This window comes from Puccinia triticina, chromosome 16A, assembly GCF_026914185.1.
Source record: "Puccinia triticina chromosome 16A, complete sequence".
NCBI classification, from domain to species: Eukaryota; Fungi; Basidiomycota; class Pucciniomycetes; order Pucciniales; family Pucciniaceae; genus Puccinia; species Puccinia triticina.
This window is the reverse complement of record NC_070573.1, coordinates 2,599,834-2,623,970: the sequence shown is the minus strand read 5'-3', so window position 1 is coordinate 2,623,970 and position 24,137 is coordinate 2,599,834. Positions and strand designations below refer to the sequence as shown.

Sequence of the window (24,137 nt, the reverse complement as noted above, 5' to 3'; positions counted from 1 at the left end):
GAATGAGTTTAAATTTTCTCTCCATTTGGGATTTGCACTCAGGTTATGTAGGATTCCCTTTTCAGAATGTGTATACTTCTTCAAGGGGTTCAAAATGAGGCAGATTTAAACAAGGCAGATTTCAAAATTTTTGTGGCTAAAATAAACAAGGCCTGCTCCTTCAGCTTGTTGCAAGAAAAATATCTACAGTTGGCTTTCATAACCAATGGAAACCAACAGCAGTGTTTAGGCAGACAAGGCCTAGACATGTACAGTGTGTGCCCTGTAATTCTCAGTACACCATTTTGGTATTTTTGAGGGACAAGGAGGACTCCTGGGGCTCAATTTGTTTGCCCATAGGGCCTTTAGGGGACAATGAGACACATGAAACAAGAATTATGATTACATAGCAAAGAGAAAAAAAAAAAAAAAATCAAGAATACTGAAAAATTTGGGTTGGGCCGCAGATGTATTTGATGAGTTCAAAGAAAACAGTTCCCAAACCTAGTCTGACTGCCAAGCTGTATCCAATCACCATCAGAATTCAATACATGTCTTGCTATTTCCAAACCTTACACAAACACAAAACATGGGGACTTTGAACTCAGGTTGATGACCCATGTTTTGAGCAGGAAAATTGGCAAAAGAGCTGATATAAATGGTTGGCCCACTGGCACAATAATCCACAGGTAAAAAAAATAATGTTTGGTTATGAAACCCTTAAGAGGCAGAAGGAACCATACATGCAAAGTCACCTTCCTCATGTAATCTTATTGGCTTGCAGTATGTATGAGATTAAAATTGATGCACTACTTTGCACAATCAAATTCAAAAATTACGCCTAGATACATACACATTTTATGAGTGTTTCTGATTTGGATCTCCTGGTCAAGCTGCCAAAATTGATGTGTCCCTGGTCAGTTTTTGTATTTTATCTTAGTTTTGATAAAGTATTACCGTATCTGCCGTCTTTTAACATACCTCTTGGGGTATGTTGAGATGGCGATGGGCTTGGAAGTTGACCAGTAAGTCTATGTGGACATTAGCAACAATCAAGATATCTCACAGGAATTGATCCTGACTTCCCACGCAAGACTTCAGTGTTTGGCTTTTGTTCTCTGAAAAACTGCATAGCTGCCTCCGGAGCTTAATAATGAGTGTGTGTACCATTGATAGAAGTTTTTTGAGGACGCATTTGTGTGTGTAATTTATATTAATCCATGTTTTGGTTTTCTTTAGTTCAGTTTTTTTTTCTTTGCTTTGAAAAAGACCCAATGAGAGGACAGATGAAAGCGAAGGAGATTAGCAGCAAAAGACAAAGAACAGTTGTGTGTGATGTAGACTTCTCCTCAGTTGTTATAATTCCCTTCAATTTATTTTTTATCAATCATTTGGAGGAAAGAAAAAAAAGGAAAACGACAGGTTTTTTTCTCTGGGGTGTTCCTCCACCATTCTCAAGAGATGGGAGGCAAGAGAAACCCGGACTTCTGTTTGAGAGCAGAGAAGAAGAAGAAAACAAAGGCGAAAGATTATCTATTCTTTCTGGGCATCATCCTTCGATTCCGCTTTGTCGGTTTCTTCGGTCTTTTTAGTTTCCGTGGCGGTAGTATCGGCGACTGCATCAGCAGTAGCATCGGACTGGACGACGGCCGGTTCAGGTTTGGACTCGGTGGCTTCAGACTTCTTGTCCTCATCTTTCTTGGCTGCTTCCGTCTGGCCTGCTCCACTCTCTTCCTTCTTAGTCGAAGTACTCTCGTCTCCAACGGGGTCGGTACTCGTGGTAGCCGACGACTCCTTTGTCAGACCCGCGTTAATCTTCTGCGCCTCCTCAAACTTCGCCTTGAATGCGTTTGCATCTGTTGCCAACAATATATCCAATTGATTTTTTGACCCATAATGGAAAGTAATTGTTTTGATCATGCGTCAGTTCATGTAACCGACGATGACTAGTTCAATGGCAATATGGATGGAAACTGACTCTCCGAGTTACCGAACCGGATCGCTAGTGTTTCTGCTGACACACCCTCGTCACTCATGTCAGCAGTAGTGTTGTAGACCCATGATCGATCGGAGCCCACGTTGGGAGCTAAGACCATATCGGGGGCAACTAATTACAAAAAATAAACAAGCAGATTCAGTATTTTCCTTTCACCGTTGACGACATCCGATCGGTAGAAAAGTGGTCAGAATGGACTGTTTAGACTCAACTGAAATGGTTTGCACAGACTTTGAGCGTCTTATCTCGGCGCATCACCAATCTAATTTTGTTTGAGGTCTGCATCCAGAACATGGAATAGTAGGGCCATCGCAGTCGATCGATTCATATGTTAGATTCATAATATTGAATGTTCTATAACTCCGAAGATAGGTTAAGAAACACTGAACATTATCTTGTAGTAGCTTCAGTTCACCCGTCCCTCTTTCCTTCCACTCCGAAGCCGTCTTGTCGAATCTGAAGAGCTTGGCACGTCTGGACAAAAGCACACAAGTTCAGCGATCCGAAGGAGTGGAGATAGCAGAGGTCTTAGGGCTTGAAATATCAGGAATCAAGACAGACAGTTTGAAAAAGACATCCTCATTCTCTTCGTGTGTTTTGGTTTCGACCTAAACGAGATCCGGAGCAAGGAAATGGGCGGAAACGGAAGGATAGGATAAGAGCGAGGTTAACGCAGACTGGAAGCGAATGAGAGGTTGATCGGAGATAAGCTAGTGTAAGAGCACTGAACTGCAGTCAATTGTACCAATGGTTGGTAGTCTGGGTCATGGTCGGGGGCAACATCCTACAGGGCGAGATCGATCGGCGGATCAGATTGAGGGCGAGCGAGAGAAAGAGGGAAAGAGGATGGGGAGCGAAGGAATGCATTGGAAGCCGATGACGATAGGAGTGATTGTTAGCTTATGTCGAGACCCCCCCCCCCTCTGGTTGGATGATTTGGCTAGCTGTGAAGAGGAAGTGCTAACCGATGTGACTGGCTGTTCGTCTTGCTGGGACATCCTTTCGAGGGAGATCGACGCGCTGGCTGTTTGAGGATGTAGCTGGTGGTGAGTGGGCTCGGAGAAGTTAGTTAGGAGTGGAGGATGTATGTAATCTTCCCTGTTTCACTTTTTTTCGATGACCAATCGATCGGAGCAGGATTAAACCCCCGCCTGGGCCAGACAAAACCTGGAAAAAACTCCAATGCCCTCGCAGCCCGCACACTTTCGAAAAGTGAACACTTGAGAAGACTTCTTGGTAACTTCCAAAATCAAGCAAGAGGGGCATACCAGCTCATATGCCAAGACAAGCAAACAGAAATTATTCGGAGCAGATATTAACCATATGTCTCATGAGGAATACATGTCCGTTTCATGCATGAGCAACTCAACTCCGGAATACTGTACAGTGGCCACTTTTTTACCTAGGGTTCTAGGGTTAATTATGTAGGTAGCGTAGGTTAAATTTATGTTCCACTGAACGAACCCCCGGTGTAATAGCAACATTCTCCCCTTGTTTATTTGGTGGCCTTCTGTTGACCCGTACAATTCTCATGTGGCACTGAGTCTTGATGTGCAAGAATTTCGTCGAAATTCAGCACCAGTGCACTGATGTTAAATTTCGCGATAACATGGACTGCTCGAAGGCTAACTCTCAACCGTCGAAAGACAGATGGGAATGTAATTGCGAAAAGAGAAAACAGAGTAGAGGTACGAGAAAGGTCGTCACACAACAAGTCCCTTGTTTCAATCAACTTTTGAAAAAGGTGGCAAGCCTCAAGACCACCCTCTTCTTGTGCGGTGCCTGGCCCCGCAGGTCCAAGCGGGGAAAGCTTCTTTTCTCTTTATTATCCTCTGGTTTTTTGTTCGAGTGGCTCTCTTCAAAATCGGAGTCGATAGAAAGACAGACAAGATGCATGCACATCCATCCATTATGTAGCCCGCAAAAAGAGCGAGCTACAGGCCTTTGAGCGCCAACGAGAGTTTCCGAGATGTTCTCAGGCGAGCACCCCCACCTGAGGTCCAAGTCCCTCCCTGCGGTCGGGTTCACTCTGCTCTCCACTCAGCCCCCAGAGGAGGGACTTTGTTAAGTTAGCGCTCGGCCGTTTTCCAACCCACAAGCTGGGGTGATGAGATTGCGACCTGGAAGCCCGAGTCCGAGCGGGTTATAAGGAAGCAGTCCGGAAATGGAAACTGGGGATTCCTCTCGTGAATGAGACCCTGGAGCTCGGACATCCGCCTTGTATGGTGCCAGTCCGATCACCGTACCTGCCTGATGCGGGCTGAGCCTAGAGCTGTCGCCTTCCTGCTAAAGGATGATCGGAGAGGCTAAGCAGCATCTGAAAGGTGATTCGTATCTTTATTTATTCACGAAAATATTTTCCAGCCACGCTCCTAGAGCAACACAACTCGTTCAAATATTTATTGCGTTCAGTCAGGCCCATCTCGCCAACCGAATTGCGAACCACACCGTCTTCGGTGTCGAATCAAGTAAACTCTGGGCTCTGAACCATAGGAGTCAACTTACAAGCGTAGATCACCAGGCTATTGTTTTAATTGGAAAGGCGTTCAAGATGGCTTCAGATGGCATCCATCTATCTTCAAGTTTGCAAATGTCTTCGAGGGGAGTATGTGACGGAGAGTGGAACTGACTAGCTAATTGTTCTTGACCCTCACTCTTGCTTTTCCTCTTCAGAAGCGTCCCAACTTGACGAAGCATCGGAAACTTCGCTTGCCGGGGAAATGAGTGACGAGAAGGCGAACTGGGCCCCCGCCGACAACCGCGCGTCCGTCATGAACGCCATTTACAGTGATCAAAACTACCTTTCGAGCGCGTCCTATTTGCTTGGTTCCAATCAAAGGCCAACATCAGCCGCAAGCTCGTACCCATCCTTCAGAGGCAGCCAAATTGACCCTCGCAGAGTTAGCCGCCGCTCCTACATGGAAGATTATCAAGATTTCGATGCAGAGCTGGAAGATGAGCTGCACAATGACGAGGGTGATGATGACGATGGCAACCTGAATGGCTCACCAAAGAAGAAATCCGTACTTGTCTGTGGCAATTTCTTCTCGATGAGAGGCATTTTGAATATGGGAGCTGTGTTGTTGCTCGCATTAGCCCTGGTGACCATTTTCGGAGTCCTTCCAGTTATCACTTACTTAGGCTCTCACCGTGCAACCAAACAACTTGCCGTCAACAGTGGCGGATATAATTTGGGAGGGATCAATGGCTCGGGTCAAGTGCCTCTCATACACAACCTCGCGGGTGTCATAGATCCCACGACACCCGAAAGCGTCATGAGCCGGAAAGGCTTCGACGGAACACAGTATAATTTGGTTTTCTCTGACGAGTTCTCAACGGACGGTCGCACTTTCTGGCCGGGGGATGACCCTTACTGGGAAGCTGTCGACTTGCATTATTGGGCCACTGGTAAGATTGTTATTCAAGGGTTGCTTCTACATAGTTGATTTTGGAAACTCATGCGTCTCTTGTCAAAAACAGGTAACTTGGAATGGTTTGACCCCGGTATGCAGTCATTTCAAGTCACTCCTTCAGGTTTTGCATCGGTGGAAATTTGAGGTGTCTACTAATGTAGCATCATTAATTGATGTGCAGACGCCATCACGACAAACAACGGCAACCTGAACATTACCCTCACTAAGGAAATGATCCACGACCTGAACTACCGGTCAGGAATGCTTCAATCATGGAACAAATTTTGTTTCACTGGAGGTTACATCGAGGTTTCGATCAGCTTGCCTGGATCACCCAGAATTTCTGGTTTCTGGCCAGGAGCTTGGACAATGGGCAACCTCGGAAGAGCTGGTTATGGCGCAACAACAGATGGAACGTGGCCTTAGTAAGTACAACACAGAGATTTTAAGCGCGCGACAGTACCATCAAATGCAATATCATCTGACGTTTGAGTATAGCTCTTACAACTCTTGTGACCTCGGGACTTTACAAAACCAAACTAACGTAGCTCGAACAGGACCAGCAGCTGCTTTGCGTGCGCCGGGTGGAGGGTCGTTGTCGTTCCTCCCCGGACAAAAGTTGTCTTCTTGTACTTGTCCAGGTGGCGACCATCCAGGGCCTAGCGTAAAAGCCGGCAGGGGATCCCCAGAGATCGACATTATCGAAGCACAAATCACGGCGCCCGGCAGCGGTGTGAATATTGGACAAGCCTCACAATCCGTACAATTCGCACCATTCGATGACGGATACAATTGGAAAGAGGATGGAGCGACAGTTTATAATCCGCGAACGTAAGCTCTTTTCCTCTCACCGACGAGCTTCTATGCAGTTGAATGACGCAAAACACTTTGCTCATACTCTAACCATTTGATAACTTTGGCAGTTCCGCCATTAACACCTATAAGGGCGGGATTTATCAAGAAGCCGTGTCCGTTGTTTCGACAACTGATCAAACTGCATATGAAGCTACCGGCGGTAAATTTCAAACAGTGGGTTGAAATTCCTAGACTCATTGTCTTGTTTTTTCTCAACATCCGTGGAATGCGCCACGCATTGTTAATCCCCGATCGTCTTTTCTCTCTCGACCGCGAAGTTTGGATTTGAATATACGACAGGTCCTAAAGGCTCGATTACCTGGTCAGTTGGAGATACTGCAACATGGAGCATGGCCTCATCGGCTGTTGGACCCAATCCAAACGTTCAGATTTCGCAGCGAGTTGTTAGCGAAGAACCTATGTATATTATTCTGAACGTACGTGATTTGAGCTCACCTAGCATGAGACAATCATGAACTAGCGAGGCTTATCCACGTCTTTCTTTAGCTGGCTATTTCTGAAGCATTCCAGACGGTCGATGTTGCACATCTGCCGACACCAGCTCGAATGCTAGTTGATTACGTGCGGGTGTACCAGAAACAAGGACAAGAGAACATTGGTTGTTCACCGAAGAATTTTCCAACTGAAAGTGTACGCTCATCCTACTGCTCATTCCAAATTCACAGCAAGGGTGTTGTCCTAACGTCCATTATCTTACCAAACACATCAGTACATCAACAAGCACATTAACGCTTACACCAATCCAAACCTGACTACTTGGGATCAAGCTGGGTTCGTACACTTATCAGTCGCGTACCTGAACAATATTTCCCTCTGACTGAACCACTCTGTGCACACAGTTACACATTTCCCAAAAATTCACTTACAGGCTGCTAAAAATCATTTCGCTACCACAAATGTCCTCAGCCAACCCTCTTATTTTGAAATTGGACTAACAATTTTTCTGCGCATGAATCAATAGCTCTACATTTGAATTGGTGTTCAGTCAATTTGATGCTGCACATTCTTGTGGGCCAGCCTATCCATTTTTCATGTACCACAGGTTAATTTTAGGGAGTTGAAAAATCGACTCCCAGGAATTAATAAATCGACTCCCAAACTTCGTTTACGTCGCGCAAACCGTCTCGGGACGTCTCCCCCGGGTCCGCGCGACCTCGCGCGGCCCCAAAAGCATTTTGGGAGTTGATTCATTAATTCCCCTCTGGAGGATGGGAGTTGATACATTAATTTAACAAGCACTGCAAAAAAAACTTGGTCAACTGCTTTCAGTTGACATGCAGAGAACTCAAGCCAAGCTGCCATTGTAACTCCACCTGAATGCACAAGTGTCTTTGTTGGCACAGTCACTGTGCAAGGTGCACAGTGACTGTGCATTAAAGCTTGGGTTGAGTCAAACCTTGAGTAAGGCTGGTGTAACACCACAAGCTTCCTCAGAGTTACCACATGTCAACTGCTCACAGTTGACACAGTTTTTTTTGCAGTGAAGGGAGTTGAAAAATCGACTCCCACAAATTAATTTGTTGACTCCCAAAATGTGTTTACGTCGCGGGGACCGTCTCACGACGTCCACCCCGGGTCCGCAGGATCAAATTTTTACGCGCGCGGATTTTGGGAGTCGGAAAATTAATTCCGCTACCCAGAATGGGAGTCGGAATTTTAATTTCACAAAAAATGCCCAAAAATAAAGAAAAATTTATACCTCCTCACTGGGGCGCCCAAAGCCCCCCAAAATTTTACAGCAGTCAGAAAGTTCTCTTAAGAGCACATGGTGAGCTGCACGGCAGTAGCACACCCCAGGAAATGGGTGTGCTACTGTGGGTCTAATTTTGGGGATTTCCTACTAAGGAATTCCGCCAAAGCATTAGCTATGGTGCCCCAAAGCCCCCCAAAATTTTACAGTGGGCAGGAATACCGCTGGAAAGCACCTTGTGAGTTTCTTGGAAGTAGCACACCCCAGGCAAGTCACGTGCAACTGGGGGTCTAATTTGGCGGATTTCCTACCAAGGAAATCCGCCAGAACCAGCTATGCCCCAAAGCCCCCCAAAGTTTTACAGTGGGCAGAAATACCGCTGAAAAGCACCTTGTGAGCTTCTTGGCAGTATCACACCCCAGGCAAGTCACGTGCAACTGGGGGCCTAATTTGGCCGATTTCCTACTAAGGATATCCACCAGAACCAGCTACTGTGCTGCAAAGTGCACCAAATTTTTGATCATCAAGTTAAATCATCTGTACTAAAACGTTTAGCTGCAAGGCAGTAACCCACCAACAGGAATAATTTTGAGTCAGCTAGGGCTTTTGGTCATATCTACGACTAATTGCCTCCGCCATAGTTATTAGTCCCTCCGCCACAGTTATTGGTCCCTCTGCCACAGTAATTTGTCCCTATGCCACAGTTAGTAGTCCCTCTGTCAAATTTAATAGTCCCCCGCCACAGTTATTAGTCCCTCCGCCACAGTTATTAGTCCCTCCGCCACAGTTATTAGTCCCTCAACCACAGTTAATAGTGTGTCTGCCACAGATATTAGTCCCTCTGCCACATTTAATAGGCAGAGGGACTAATAGCTGGTGGAGTGACCAATAACTGTGGCAGGGGGACTGATAACTGTGGCAGAGGGACTAATAACTGTGTCAGAGGCACTATTCAATTTGGCAGAGGGACTACTAACTGTTTCAGAGGGACAAATTACTGTGGCAGAGGGACCAACAACTGTGGCAGAGGGACTAATAACTATGGCAGAGGCAATTAGTAGTAGATATGACCAAAAGCCCCAGCTGACTCAAAATTATTCCTGTTGGTGGGCTACTGCCTTGCAGCTAAATGTTTTAGTACAGATTATTTAACTTGATGATCAAAAATTGGGTGCACTTTGCAGCACAGTAGCTGGTTCTGGCGGATATCCTTAGTAGGAAATTGGCCAAATTAGGCCCCCAGTTGCACGTGACTTGCCTGGGGTGTGATACTGCCAAGAAGCTCACAAGGTGCTTTTCAGCGGCATTTCTGCCCACTGTAAAACTTTGGGGCACCATAGCCAATGCTTTGGCGGATTTCCTTAGTAGGAAATCCCCAAAATTAGAGCCACAGTAGCACACCCATTTCCTGGGGGTTTTCTACTGCCATGCAGCTCACCATGTGCTCTTAAGAGCACTTTCTGACTGCTGTAAAATTTTGGGGGGCTTTGGGCGCGCCAGCAAGGAGGTATGAATTTTTCTTTATTTTTGGGCATTTTTTGTGAAATTAAAATTCCGACTCCCATTCTGGGTAGAGGAATTAATTTTCTGACTCCCAAAATCCGCGCGCATCAAAATTTGGTCCCGCGGACCCGGGGTGGACGTCGTGAGACGGTCCCCGCGACGTAAACACGTTTTGGGAGTCGATAAATTAATTTATGGGAGTTGATTTTTCAACTCCCTTTAACAAAAAATGACAGAATATACAAAAAAATATATATCTTGTCACTGTTGTACCCAAAAGCCCTGAAGATTTTACAGCAATATAAATACACTCTTTAGAGAATACTGTGAGCTTCACAGCATTAGTACTCCTCAGGGAGACCCTGTGTAGCCGGGGGCAGATTTGGCGGATTTCCTACTAAGGCAAACCCCTGAAATCTTATCTACGGTACTCCAAACAGCCCCAAAGTTTCTTAGCTATAATATTACACTCTTTAAAACATATGTTAGGCCTCACGGCATTAGTAATCCTCAGGGAGACCCTGTGTAGCTGGGGGGCGGATTTGGCAGATTTCCTACTAAGGCAAACCCCCAAAACCTTATCTACGGTACTCCAAACAGCCGCAAAGTTTCTTAGCTATAAGATTACACTCTTTAAAGCATATGTTAGGTCTCACGGCATTATTACTCCTCAGGGAGACCCTGTGTAGCCGGGGGGCGGATTTGGCAGATTTCCTACTAAGGCAAACCCCCAAAACCTTATCTACAGTGCTCCAAACGGCCCCAAACATTTTTAGCTATAAGAATACACTCTTCAGAGAATATTTTGAGCTTCACGGCATTAGTACTTCTCAGGCAGACCCTGTGTAGCTGGGGGGCGGATTTAGCAGATTTCCTACTAAGGCAAACCCCCAAAACTTTATCTACGGTGCTCCAAACGGCCCCACTTTTTTTCTGCTATAAGAATACACTCTCTAAGAAACATTATAAGCTCGAAGGAGGTATTATACATCAGGCACACCTTCTATTGACCGTGGTGTAGCGTAGCACAGCGCAAATGCACTATTTTTTTTGTGTAGCATTAGGGCAATCACAGGTATCTGCGCTAACACTACACTATAAGCTAAATTAGCTTTTCACCCTGTGCGCGTAGCTTTAGCGCAGATGCGCGCGATTGCGCTCACGCTACGCTAAAAAATAGCGCATTTGCGCTGCGCTACGCTACACCACGGTCAATAGAAGGTGTGCCTGATGTATAATACCTCCTTGGAGCTTATAATGTTTTCTAGAGAGTGTATTCTTATAGCAGAAAAAAAGTGGGGCCGTTTGGAGCACCGTAGATAAGGTTTTGGGGGTTTGCCTTAGTAGGAAATTTGCCAAATCCGCCCCCCAGCTACACAGGGTCTCCCTGAGAAGTACTAATGCCGTGAAGCTCAAAATATTCTCTAAAGAGTGTATTTCTATAGCTAAAAAAATTTGGGGCCATTTGGAGCACTGTAGATAAGGTTTTGGGGGTTTGCCTTAGTAGGAAATCTGCCAAATCCGCCCCCCGGCTACACAGGGTCTCCCTGAGGAGTAATAATGCCGTGAAGCTCACAATATTCTCCAAAGAGTGTATTTATATTGCTTCAAAAATTTTAGGGCTTTTGTGTCAGGGCGCGTCTCTTCAGTGACAGCGCTCTGAATGAGAATCACGGCTAAGGCCGGTAGACACAACGGTACAGTCGGAGCTGAGCTCTGGATCTACTCTGCTGAATGAGCCGGAGGATAAATACCACGCCTCTTATCTAGAGGGGCAGGTTGAACACAGCAACCAAAGTCTAATGACTCCTACGCGAAGGTCGAGCGGATGAGATAAAAGGAGGAAGCTCGAACTTACCGGGTATAGGCGAGGTCGAGCTGTAAAGGAAAAAGAAAGTTAGTTAGAGAAAAGAATCCAGAAAAAGCCCCGGTCATAGTGTTCAAAGGTATCGAAGGCTACAAGGTAGACGGGCTTGGTAAAATCTGAACTGAGGAATCCTCCGATACGGAGGTTTCTCTACATATAGTACTACGGATTTGTCGATCCGTAACATGCTTACTTGAAAACAATCACTCATCTGTTGCAGACTATCTATTGCCGCACGGTTAGAGTCCGCCTGGCCCGCGCTCAAGCGCGGGTTTGTCAGTTGCTGCGCCTGCTGGGTTAGCAGTTAGCTGACATTTTGGGTGCAACAGTGACAAGATATAATTTTTTTTGTATATTCCATCATTTTTTGTTAAATTAATGTATCGACTCCCATCCTCCAGAGGGGAATTAATAAATCAACTCCCAAAATGCTTTTGGGGCCGCGCGAGGTCGCGCGGACCCGGGGAAGACATCGCGAGACGGTCCGCGCGACGTAAACGACGTTTGGGAGTCGATTTATTAATTCCTGGGAGTCGATTTTTCAACTCCCTAATTTTATAGAATTCACGGTATCCAGTAGTTTATATCCTTATGATAAGGTGTCCTCAAATTCCAATTTCTTAGTAACCAATCTTCCTTGAGTGTAAGTGAATGAATATAGGGTCTTGATTAATCAACTACCTAAATTTTGACTTCCAACTACCAAACATGGTTTATGTTGGGAGCAACGCTGAAACAAATGCAATACAAGAAATGTATATGGTAAATGTTTCACATTGAAGATACATACCTACATGTCTAAGGCCCCATTTGGCTGCCATGTTATACGTGATAAATGTGCAAATTTATCACGCGCGACCCAAAGTTTGCCCCCCGTCTCCACCAAAAACTTTGACCCCCTGGGGGTCGCGCGTGATAAATAAGCCCATTTATCACGTATAATATGGCCCCCAAACGGGGCCTAAATTTTTGTTTTTAGCCACTATATACAGGGTAACAGCTAAAAACAAAAAATAAGACATGTAGGTATGCATCTTCAATGTGAAACTTTTACCATATACATTTCTTGTATTGCATTTGTTTCAGCGTTGTTGCAAGAAATGCTCCCTGACGTTGGGTCTGGGTCGTGCGGACCAAAAATTGACCTGCGCGCATTTTGGTAGTTGGAAGTCAAAAATGAAAATACCAAAAGGCAGTGATCAGATATGTAATTTTTGCAAAAATAGCAAAAAAAAAATCATAACTCCTCACTGCAGTGCCCAAGCCCTGCCAAAATTTTACAGAGGGCAGAAAAACCTGTCAAGAGCACATGGGGAGCTGCATGGCAGTAGCACACCCCAGGAATGGGGTGTGCTACTGTGCACTCATTTTGGCAGGTGTCCTACTAAGGAACACCACCAAATGTAATTTGATACTTGAAACAGATTTGGAATACCACAACGGCAAGGTGGCTCAGAACTCATCAGAAATAGCCACCAGAACAGAGGAATCTGGTGAAATTTCAGTCAGACCCATCCCATCCATATCAATCAGAACAGCCGCCGGAGTTCACCAAATTCAAGGTAAGAGCATCTCCACCCGCGAGTGTAAAATTGAGGATGTAAACCGCGCGAATACACTCGCGGGTTTTGATTTTGAAGCTGGTGTGACATGCGGCAGCCACTGCAGGGAAGGTAAATCAGGCTGTAAATCCCCCTGAACCTCGAATTCCCCGGCTTCCTGAATCGTCCCCGGCCACCGGACATCAAAATCTTTGATCATTGCACACTTGTTGAAGAGAACCACCGCGATCCTGTTGAAGAGAACGACCATGATGGACCGCAAATCACTAATCAAAAACATCCTCCGATCACAGGCCGAGATCCTTGCGAATACCAGCCGAATCCAGATGGCGGTAGCCAAAGCAGCAAGCGTTTTACTCGCCGAGGACGAGGATGTCAAACCAGCTCCAACTCACGGAGGGTCAATCAAGGGTCGCTCAGCCAACCTAGCTCGTGACTTTGAATCGGGTTATCAGCAGTTGTTCAAAGACTATTTTGCTGAATCACCTACGTACCCAGCTGACCTCTTCTGGCGACGATTCCAAATGCAACAGTCTCTCTTCTTGCGAATCGTGCATGATGTCGAAGGACACAATCGTTATTTTGTGCAGAAGAACGATGCACTTGGCAAGCCGGGATTACGGCCAATCCAGAAAATCACTTCTGCCCTCCGCATGCTTGCCTACGGAGGCTCCGCTGACACTAATGACGAGTATCTTCGCATTGCTGAGAGTACTTCTCTTGAAAGCCTGGATAAGTTCTGCATTGCGATCATTCAGCTCTACTCCAAAGAATATCTCCAATCTCCAACTGAAGAAGATGTCAGACGTATATTAACAATAAACAAGAAGCGTGGCTTTCCCGGAATGCTTGGATCGCTGGATTGTATGCACTGGGAGTGGAAAAACTGCCCAGCAGGATAGAAAGGCACGCACCAAGGCAAGGACAAGGTATGCCCCTCTTTGCTTTTAGATCATGATGTGATTTATTATCAATTGAATTTCTTTTTTATCATCAACTACAGGTTCCCACACTTGTCCTTGAGGCTGTTGTATCACAAGATTTGTGGTTCTGGCATGCCTTTTTTGGGCTCCCCGGTTCGCACAACGATATCAATGTGCTTGATATGTCTCCGATTTTCATGAATCTTCTCAATGGTGTTACTCCCAGGTGTTTGTTCACTATCAACGGCAATGAATACAATCAAACATACTTCTTGGCTGATGGGATATACCCGGACTACGCAAAAATTGTGAAAACCATTTCTCAGCCACAAGGGCTGGAACAGAAGGTCAGTCCAATCAATTTTTCTCGCTTCATATCATTTCTGATGCCTGTTTCTGCATGTAGCACTTTGCAAAGTTGCAGGAGGCCTTGCAAAAGGACGTTGAAAGAGCTTTTGGCGTCCTTCAGGCCCGTTTTGCGATTGTGGCGCAGCCGGCAAGAGGTTGGAATAAAGAAAAGCTACACCGGATTATGAAGACTTGTATCATCCTCCACAACATGATTGTGGAGGATGAAAGGCAATTACCCGAAGATTTTGAGTACAACAACTCCAAAACTAAAGTAGAGCACGCCCAAACGGATTTGGTTGAATTCTTGCAGTTTGTCAACAACTGCATTGCTCTCTGTGACAGTACAGCTCATCACAAGCTGAAGAACGACCTCATCAAGCACCTTTGGGCAATCAAAGGTTGCTCGGAATAAAATAACTTATAATCTTTTCTTGTTTTTTTATCCTTTGTAATTTAAATCACTTCGAAGATAAGCAAAAAGACAAGATTCTATTGAGCTTTAGGCCAAGCCTATTTTGAGAGAGCACAACCGCACAACCTATTTTGAGAGAGAACACATTCATTGGATTTGATCGATCAAGAGAAAGAGGCGGAAAGGAATGATGAACAAAACAATGAGATAAATTGAGTAACTACAACGAACGGAGTAACTACAATGAGCCAAGTAACTACAACGAGCGGAATAACTACAACACTAAATTTTTTTTATTCTTCATCTTCGCTTTCTTCAGTTTCTCCTTCAACTTCTTCTTCTGGTTCAGTTTCTCCCTCCCCCTCGCTATCTTCTTTATTGCTTTCATCGGAAGAATTGGTCTGAATTTTGATCTCCTTTTGCTTTGATCTTGATTGAACAGCGCGGGTTTTTGCTGCGGCAATCTTCACTTGTGCGATTGTTTTTTTTGGCTTTTGCTTCTGGTTGACTTGTTTGTTGGTTTTTCCTTCTTTTTTGGCTTCTCCCCTCTTCTTTTTCTCTTCTTCTTCCTTCTTCTTTTTTTCTTCCTCTTCCTTCGTCTTTTTTTCTTCCTCCTCCTTTTCCTTCTGTTGTTCCTTTCGCATTTTATCCATGGTCTTGTTTTGCTTCCACTCAAAAAAAGGTCGCCGCGCCTCCGGAATAGTCGTGGGATCAACCATCATTACCGCTTCTTCAGCCATCGAGATTACCGCCTCCTTCTGCTCGGCGAGGATGGCAATCTGGGCCTGTGACTGGTTAGCCAGATCGCGCTGTACCTTCACCAAGTCTTGCTTCCACTTGGTGTCCTTCAGCTCCTCGGCGCGAGCATCTTTAGCCTTCTTGTTTCCAATCGGACGAATAGGTTCTCTGGCATTGGTGGTGGTGGCATCACTTGCAGCCTCAGATTGGGGGACACTGACATCGGAGGGGAGATCAAGCTTCTTGGAATCAGAGAGGAGCTTGCTCTTCTTTTGCTTGAGTTGTTCGCAGTAGCTGAGCCATTTCGGCAAGGGTGAAAGCACATGATAGCACTGGAGATGAGTGTAGGTCTTCTTCTCAAGTGCATGATAGAGCTTCAAAGCTGCTGTCAATCGATTGGAGTTGGTGGTCCCGCTTTGGTTGGCTTGAGTGACTTGTTTGAAACAGCCATGGAACTTGTTGGTGGCTCACTGGATTGCTTGCCATCTATACTTGACGCTGTCGAGTGGGCAATCGTGCTCAGGAATCTGCTTCATGTAGTGCTCGCGAACTCGAGCCCAGAAGGTAGTGGCTGTTTGGTTGGTAGAATTCAGAGGATCTTTGCTTATCTCAAGCCAAGAGCGACAGATCTGGACATCCTCATCTTCTTTGTAATTGGGAGCACGGACGACAGGTGATGGTTTCTTGGTATCTTCATTCGACACAGTAGATTTTTTCAAAACTTTTTTCTTCTTGGTGGGGTCGGGAGCACAAGCAGGTGTCTTCTTTCCGTCATCATTGGACAATGCAGCTACTTTGTCGGCGAGAGGTTTGAGAGATGCAGGCTTGCTCTTGTTGCAATTGCGCAGTTTTTTTGATGGTTGATTGGCTGGTCCATCATCATCGATCTCGACTTCAATCACTGGACCTGCTTCTACTCCAAAAAAATGTGAGAAAAAAAATCAGCTATCTATTGAAATTGGAAAATCATTTTGAGCTAACCTACTTGTATTTTTCCTTTTTTTAGTTTTATTCTGAGTTGGGGTTGATAGTGGGTCGGGATGAGTGGACGAAGGCATTGCTTGAGTTGAATGCTTGTTGAGTTGTGTGGTGTGGGATCGGGGGGTTGAGAGATGGATGGCGAGGTGTAAAATGAGCCTGGAGTTGGTTGATTTTGGCAGAGAGCGGAGGTGTAGTGAGGTGGTAGATCTACCCTTACAACCTTGATTTCTACTTCCCGGGGAGAGATACCACCTCATTTACTGCCCGGGGTGGGGTACTGTTTTTGGTTGCGGGGATGTAAAAGGGGTTTACACCCGCATTTTACACCCCGCGGTGGAGATGCTCTAAGCCTTGGGTTCCAATTTCCTTTCAACTCCCTGCGGCTGACCCTCATGCTCATTCCTGGAGTGTTAGATGAAGATAAAATCCCCATGGAAGATTCTGGTTAGGGATGAAAGTGGGTCAGGTTGACCCAGTGGGTACCCAACCCGTGTTGGGTCTGGGGCCGGGTTTGAGTTTGTCAGCCTCTGTGATGCCAAGGACTACTCCTTCTAGCTACACGTGGTACAAAACTAGTATAAAAGAGTATAAAACTCTGGGACAAAAGTCCAAGGGATAATTCCAATGATATATTGGTAATTATGGCGTAAAATATATGAAAAATGGTGTAATTATATTAACAAAATTAATATAATTAAATAAAGAGGGGCCTGATAAAATCAGGGGTGTTTAATCCCTCAAAAGCAAACACTGGGGCCTGTAAACAGGTGTGGTTTAAATCCCAGCAAGGAATGGCGAAGAATCTCAAGAGAAAGGGGTTTGAACTTACTAGTAAAAAGCCCTTAAAGTCTTGAGGTTCTTCAGGGTAGAAACTGGGCAGTTGAAAGCGCTTGAAGAGGTTGATTCTGAAGGCTTGGTGGACACTGGGCAGTTTCTGGCGACAAAATGAGGCTAAAAACAACTACTAAGGGACTTACCAGGCTAGAAACAGGCTATTGAGCACGTGTTGAAGGCGGGTAAATTCAAGTAGGTATGTAAAAGCGTGAGGAAAGGCCTTTTGGGGCGGCCAGAGGGCCCTTTAAATACCCGTGGCAGCTCTCTGGGGCGCCTGGGGGAGCTACAGGGCCACTGGCCAACTTGTGGGCGCTTTTTGGCCAGGCTGTTGACGCTACAAGGGCTAATTCTTCTTTGGGAAGATGTACTAGCCTATTTGGGGCGCCTTCAGGCGGATTTGCAGCCTGGCTGATGGCGCCATAGAAGCTAGTCTTCTTTTGGGAATATGTACTGGCCATTTGTGGGCGCCTACAGTTCAGGATTCCCTCATCCAGGCAGATGAGCTGTTACGTGTCTCATATTTATTCAAATGGGCCACAGTGCTTCCCAATTGGTCTGTACTGTGTATGCATTAGGTATTGAATTGTTTTAATGCATCAGGAATATTCTGTTTGCATCCATGTGACATCATTACATATGTACAGCTTATGTAATGTGTGTAGTGTTTCACATGGAGGGGCAGAATTGATGTCATTACTTCCCTGGTGGGCGTACTGTAATGTACAGGCAGCCCCTCTTAGGGTTTCATTCATTTTTAGGGCTCTGCGCCGTCTTTAGACGTAGCGCGCAGCCTGCGGGTTTAGAGTTAACTCAACCTGAGTTGGGCTATCTTCTAAACTAAACATAACACTTCAGTTTCGCGGTTATTGAAGTGTTATAAGCATATGTACATATGTATATAAGCATAAAGGTGCATTCACACAGGACGTGGTGCACCTGTTAAACTTTGAAGTCAATTTACACAAGGAAGGAATAACAATTAAGGGTACCTTGAAGTGAGGTACCCTAGGGTAAATTAGGCTTAGATTAAGAATATGGAATAATATTCCGGGTTTTATATGTGTAAGTATAAGTAATGGTAGTAATAATGTCTCTTTCTTATGTAATGATATTTCATGTTTGCTTTTGATATTATGTCCTGGTGGCTCTGACATAGTAGCCAGCTGACAGAGTTGACCTTTGTCTCAAAAACCAATTTTTGACCCAACCCGCCAGATTTTTGGGTTGGGTTTGGGCAGCCATTTTGGATGTTGGGTTGACCCGCCAACCCGATTACAGACCCGCGCAGCGGGTGGGTACCCATGTAACAACTGGTAGACCCATGCTCCCAGGCTACATCAATTGCACAACACTCCCACTGGGCCCCCAATCACTAGTTTGTGGGGCCTTCAGCACTGTATTTACATACTCAGGCTCTCAGCTACCGGCCTGTTACTGCAAAACTTCACCATGCCCAGGACCCGCTCCCAACAAGCACGCCCCCTCAAGAACAAGAAGAAAATCCCCTCCTCAACTGAAGAAGATACTGCAGAAACTAACAAGGCCAAGGGCTCTATTGATCAAGACCACCAGCCACCTGAGACTGAAACTGAAGCCAAAGACAACATCCAGGTCCTTGAACCCAGTAAGCCCCGTGACTCCCAAGAAAAAGATACCCCTTTGACAAAAAATTCTCCCCAAACTGCTTTGGCCGGAGAAAATAATTTTTCTCAAGGCCAAAAAGCGCTGTGGTAGGCGGAAAAGTGGAAAAATAAAAAGTTTTTTCTATGCCACATAATTACTCATACTAGGCCTCAAGATACCATCAAATGGACCCCAGAAATGGATTCTACGGCCAATTTCACCTCTAGTCACCACTGGAAGCACCCCTGGACCCCCTCTAGTGTGGAAGTTACACCTCATGGACACCTATCACACGGCCAGCCCCAGTAACCCAGCTGTCACCTGCCTTGACCCAAGTTTCACAGTACATATACGCATCACAGGATACAAACATACATCTCCCTGTCAGGCTACACTCATTACATATTAACTACATACACTCCTTTATATACATAGTATGACATCATTTACACTTTTTCTGCAGCCTCAGACTTTGTGTATACACTAATTCCCCCTGTATGACAGCTCATGCAGTCTACTGTCACCTCATGCATGTGTTAGAATGTTCTTTTGTATATTCTGACATCATGTATGCACCCCTGGCATGTTTAGAATGTTCTGTTGTATATTCTGACACCATTCATGCGCCCCTGAAGGGTTATGACATCATTTGTATCTACTCCCACCAGCTAAAATCCCTCACCGTTTTTTCTAGATTAGCTGAAACCCTAACCCAAAAACCCCTTTGGGGCTCCACTTTTGTCTATAAAAGGAGCTCTCTCCACCCCCAGTGGTCTGCTCCCCAGTTCCTCACCCAGAACTCACAAGTCACCCAACACTCATCCACACTCAAATCCTAAAACCCTTATAACAATAAATCAACCCTTTTAACAACAATTCAACCCTTATAACAAAGTAATTAAAACAGTTACACGTTGCCGGTCAAACAGATTTCATCTGGAACAGACCAGACCTATCACTTAATAAAACTTGCCAAGCTGAGCTTGGTGGGTCTTGTTGACTGATAACAGAAGGGCAGAGCTTGCAACTCCATCATACCCTTCACCATTCAGCAAAAGGGTTTCATTACCACTTTTGAGTCTTACAGTGCGTAAAACCACAAGCAAGATATGGAACCACTTCAAACCCAGTGGGGAAGGTTAGTTGTTCCTTTCTCTCTTCTCTGAATCAAAAATATTCCAATGTTAATTTATTTTTCTTTTGTTTGAATGTTGACACAGGTGAAGAGAAAAAAGCGCAATGTTGGTACTGCCAACAGAATTTATCTGCCAAAAGCTTGTGTCACTGCCAGAAAAACTCTAGGAACTGCTTGCAGTTGAGATGCAGCAAGCTCAAATCAAACCCCCGCTCAAGCTTGACCCAAGCACTGGGTTTTGTGCTCAGGGGTTTCAATCCGGAAACGCTGTACCTGGCAATCAATCTGATGGATCGTTTCCTGACCAACAAGTGATCGGTGGCCTTGATCAAGTTCCAACTAGTCGGCGTCACCGCGCTCTCCATGGCCTCCAAGTACAAAGAAGTGATCTGCCCGAGTGTTATTCTTTTGACAATTGCTGCCTCTGCTATTGGGCGGACCCGTCCCTCCAAAGTGTGTTTAAGAAAGTCAGAACCGGGTCCCACACAGGACCGCAGAATGCTTTCTACATAGATGTGCATGGCACGTACAATGTAGACATGTATCTATACCTAGACAAGTTGATGCCTCACTTGTCACTGGATATTGTATCCAGGGCTGATGGATTGCCGGGAGAAATGGAAGTAAATTATGCCGACCTCGCGTCTGATGTACCAAGTTTGCTGGAGTACAATGTAGATGATTGTTGCAAAACCCAGGAGCTCTGGGTTAGAACAGGGTGCAACATTCAGATTCCGGCGCTCTCTGCAGCATCTTCATGTCCTGTTGTGGACTGTGTGAGATTCTTAACAGGTAGCATGGCCTCCTGTGCAATGTCCTTGTTTGTCATGTCTACTGGGAAACTAATGGACTGGTCTTGGGTTGAGCCTGTTGGTACGTACAAGGGTGGTTTGGTAATAGAGCCCGTCGTCGGCCTTCATAGAAACGTTTGTCTTGCAGATTATGCCTCTATGTACCCAGCTATAATACTGGCCATTTGTGCTCCACTATATGGCCGGTCTGTACCGGCCATCAGGTGGAGCTGGCTTGATTTGATGGCCGATATGTATTGGCCATCGCGTGGTGTGTGCTCCCCTTGATGGCTGATATGTATTGGCCATCGCGTGGTGTCTGCTCCACTTGATGGCCAATATTTATTGGCCATTGCGTGGCGTGTGCTCTACTCGATGGCCGGTAGGCTGGTGCCTGCCGGCCCTCGATGGCCGGATTGCGTGATGTGTGCTCCACTTGATGGCTGGTATGTGCCGCCCATTGCGTGAGGCCGGTCTGTACAAACGCCATCAGGTGGAGCTGGCTTGATTTGATGGCCGATATGTATCAGCCATTGCGTGGTGTGTGCTCCACTTGATGGCCAATATGTATTGGCCATTACGTGGTGTGTGCTCTACTCAATGGCCGGTAGGCTGGTGCCTGCCGGCCCTCAATGGCTGGTAGGCTGGTGCCTGCCGGCCCTTGATGGCCGGATTGCGTGATGTGTGCTCCACTTGATGGCTGGTATGTGCCACCCATTGCGTGAGGCCGGTCTGTACAAACGCCATCAGGTGGAGCTGGTTTGATTTGATGGCCAATATGTATTGGCCATCGCGTCACCAGCCTACGTCGTTCGACAGCCGTTATGTGCTGCTGGCCATTGTGTGCCAACTCTTGTGGCCAGGAGGAGTGCCCTGGAGTGCCTGATGGACATCCAGATTGTGTAGCCTTTGTTGGCCAGGAAGAATGCCTGTCATCAAGGTTTTGCAAGGGAGGCTGGCTTATCCTCAGCAGAGGGATGAGCATTCTGAGTCATGGTGCACAGGGCTGCACAGGCGTTGAGTTGCCTTAGTGCTCAATCAGGATGTGCCACCACTTGAAACCCCTGAGCACAAACCCAGTGCTTGGGTCGAGCTTGAGCGGAGGTTTGATTTGAGCTTGCTGCATCTCAACTGCAAGCAGTTTCAAGAGTTTTTCTGGCAGTGTGTGGAACAAAACATCTTTGGAGACACCTTAAACAATTCACCTCTTATTGATCACAAAGCAGACAGACTATGCTGCAAATCTCAAAGAATTCAACACCAGCCAATTGGGTGTTTTCTCAGCAGAATTCCCGTGATCTCCTTGCAAAGATGGTTGTTGTTGGGTTTTCAACCGCAGATCTCATACAAGTAATGACAAGACATGAGCCAGATAGTCGAGAAAAGGGCAGCAAGGATGGCAATCTTGCCGGATGCGGCTCAGATGGGGCACGGAAAAAGATGGAGATAACTGATGAAGATTGATTTCTTGTACAGGGCTAATTAGAAGTACACCACGGCTCAATTCTCAACTTTGAGTTGCGTTGGCGCGCCCGCGGGGTCAAGGGAGTGTCAGGTTTGACCTGCCTGCCACAAATTTGACTGCGGAGGCAGGTCAACGCCGGGGATGGGTCAGATTGACGTTGGTCTGACCCATCCGACCCAGCTGTCAAGCCAGCATCAACAGTGCATTGCGCTGGCATGACAGCAGGGTAAAGTTACTGCAATGGCTTTACCCAGCCAACCCCTTTTGGCCCTGCTGAGCAGGCCAACGGTACGGCTGGGTTGGGCCAACTTGTTGGCCCCATTGGCTTGACTGTATGTCAAACAAGGGTCCAACACGGCAGAAAGCTGACAAAGGCTTGCCAGCAGCGGCAAGCCAACACCGTCGGCTGGTTGGGCCCGCTTTGAGCATAGGTCATGCTTGGCTCGCCCCCCGGGTTGGTAAGCAATCATCATGAGATTGTTTTTTTTGTTTTTTTTTGAGCAAGGGTCTCATATACACTTTTGCTTTAGGAGAAGGGTAATGAGAGTTCCATTTTTCAAAAAAAAAAAAAAAAAAAAAGAGAACATGTTGAAAAAAGGTTGTCAGCAGGAATACTGAACAGGATAACGTGGGCCTTAGTATAGCACACTGGGTGAATAGAAAAATGGTATTTAGTCTAGGGGTGGAAGTAGGACCCTGGTTGCTGGATCAGACAATGTATGATAGCTCTGGGTTTAAGCCCAAGCTTGAGGCATTTTTTGCACCAGCCAAGTGATTGCAAATATTACGCAGGCATTGCGTACTGCAATTTGCGTTGCGCAATGCATTTTGTGTTGCACTGGGCTTGCGTCAAGGATGTGCCAATGCACTTCCATCACGCAGGCCTTGCATCAAGAATGTGCCGACGGCGGACTCGGACGCAAGGCCTGCATTGGAAGAAATGCCAACTGCGGCGCAGACGGCCTCCCGCGTAGAGACATCAGGTTGGCCACCAAAACAATTTGGTGGTGTTGGGGGGGGGGGGGGGGTTGCGCCGACGCAGCTCTTTTTGTTGTTGCTGTGTCAACTGCAAACCCTGGTGTAGACTATTGTGGTGTTCAAAATTGCATATGTCATGGTTTACATAAAATCATAAAGCCAATTTTGGCTAGGAGATGTCAGCGTGCATAAAACTTAAAGTGACATCTCCCAGCCAAAATTTCAGTTTATGATTTTATGTAAAAAAATCTTATGCAATTTTGAACACCATATATGACGTACAAGCATCAATCTGTGGTTGAGAACAATAATGAATAAACACCAGGGGAGAAAGTGTGACACTCTCTAGAGAGTGCCAGAACGTATGTTTCTTGAGTAACCCAGACTGATGTCAACTGTTGGAGCATGTGTAACTCAAGCTTAAATCAACATTGATGTTATGTTCAACTAAAGCTGATCTTATCTATAATTAAATATGGTGAAAAAACAGATTTTCACCTTGGCCTATTCATGACTCCAGCGCAAATCAACTTGAACTGTATTTGAAGGATTAGTAGGCTCTGGGCTTGTGTCATGGGCTACTGTCACAAATTGCGGATGGGACAACCTTCATTCTTCTGCCGGATCCCATGAGGTAAGATCCCTGAATATAGCCAGATAAGTGCCACAGTAGACTGCAATTTGGACTAGTGCACACATTAGAATTCCAGGGAGGTTGAATTGAACCTCATAGATCCCAATATGTATTTAATAATTTCTCTTTAATGGCATCTCAAGATCTCCCAGGTTGTTGAGGCTGGCTCCATGGTGAATTCTGCCTGGAGCCAGGTTGATTGGTGAAGTATGATAGTGGAAACTTGTGGCTGTGGGCCCTGGGACAAGAACAAGTAATATTCTCTCTTGTGTCCTTGCTCTCTCACCAGCCCCTCTGCCCCATGCTCACGCAGGTGCTACATCTGCTACCAACTGTTTAATCATAGTCCAGGTTAGCCCGGGGCTTGGCGGGCACTGTGCTCAGTC

General features: G+C 45.9%; 3 protein-coding genes across 3 annotated transcripts in view; 1 reads left to right on the top strand and 2 right to left on the bottom strand.

Moving 5' to 3' along the window:
* Nucleotides 1-1,512: 1,512 nt before the first annotated feature.
* Nucleotides 1,513-2,973, bottom strand: PtA15_16A248 (uncharacterized protein; the record flags this gene model as incomplete). The annotated part of the gene is made up of 7 exons (XM_053163920.1): nt 1,513-1,835; nt 1,958-2,086; nt 2,188-2,254; nt 2,365-2,449; nt 2,537-2,583; nt 2,706-2,759; nt 2,941-2,973. The coding sequence occupies 7 exons, from the start codon at nt 2,971-2,973 to the stop codon at nt 1,513-1,515; spliced, it is 738 nt and encodes a 245-aa protein (XP_053027897.1).
* Nucleotides 2,974-5,250: 2,277 nt separating this feature from the next.
* Nucleotides 5,251-7,140, top strand: PtA15_16A247 (uncharacterized protein; the record flags this gene model as incomplete). Its single annotated transcript, XM_053163919.1, has 9 exons — nt 5,251-5,383; nt 5,456-5,479; nt 5,570-5,813; nt 5,887-6,219; nt 6,312-6,417; nt 6,522-6,680; nt 6,751-6,894; nt 6,974-7,035; nt 7,104-7,140. 9 exons carry the CDS (start codon nt 5,251-5,253, stop codon nt 7,138-7,140), a joined length of 1,242 nt encoding a protein of 413 aa, XP_053027896.1.
* Nucleotides 7,141-20,610: 13,470 nt separating this feature from the next.
* The window catches only part of PtA15_16A246 (uncharacterized protein), a gene marked incomplete at both ends in the record, with an annotated part of 60,813 nt that continues 57,286 nt past the window's right edge, over nt 20,611-24,137 (bottom strand). Inside the window, one exon of the mRNA XM_053163918.1 lies at nt 20,611-20,797. Within this exon, the coding sequence (XP_053027895.1) occupies nt 20,611-20,797 (187 nt within the window). The remainder of the gene's footprint in view (nt 20,798-24,137) is intronic.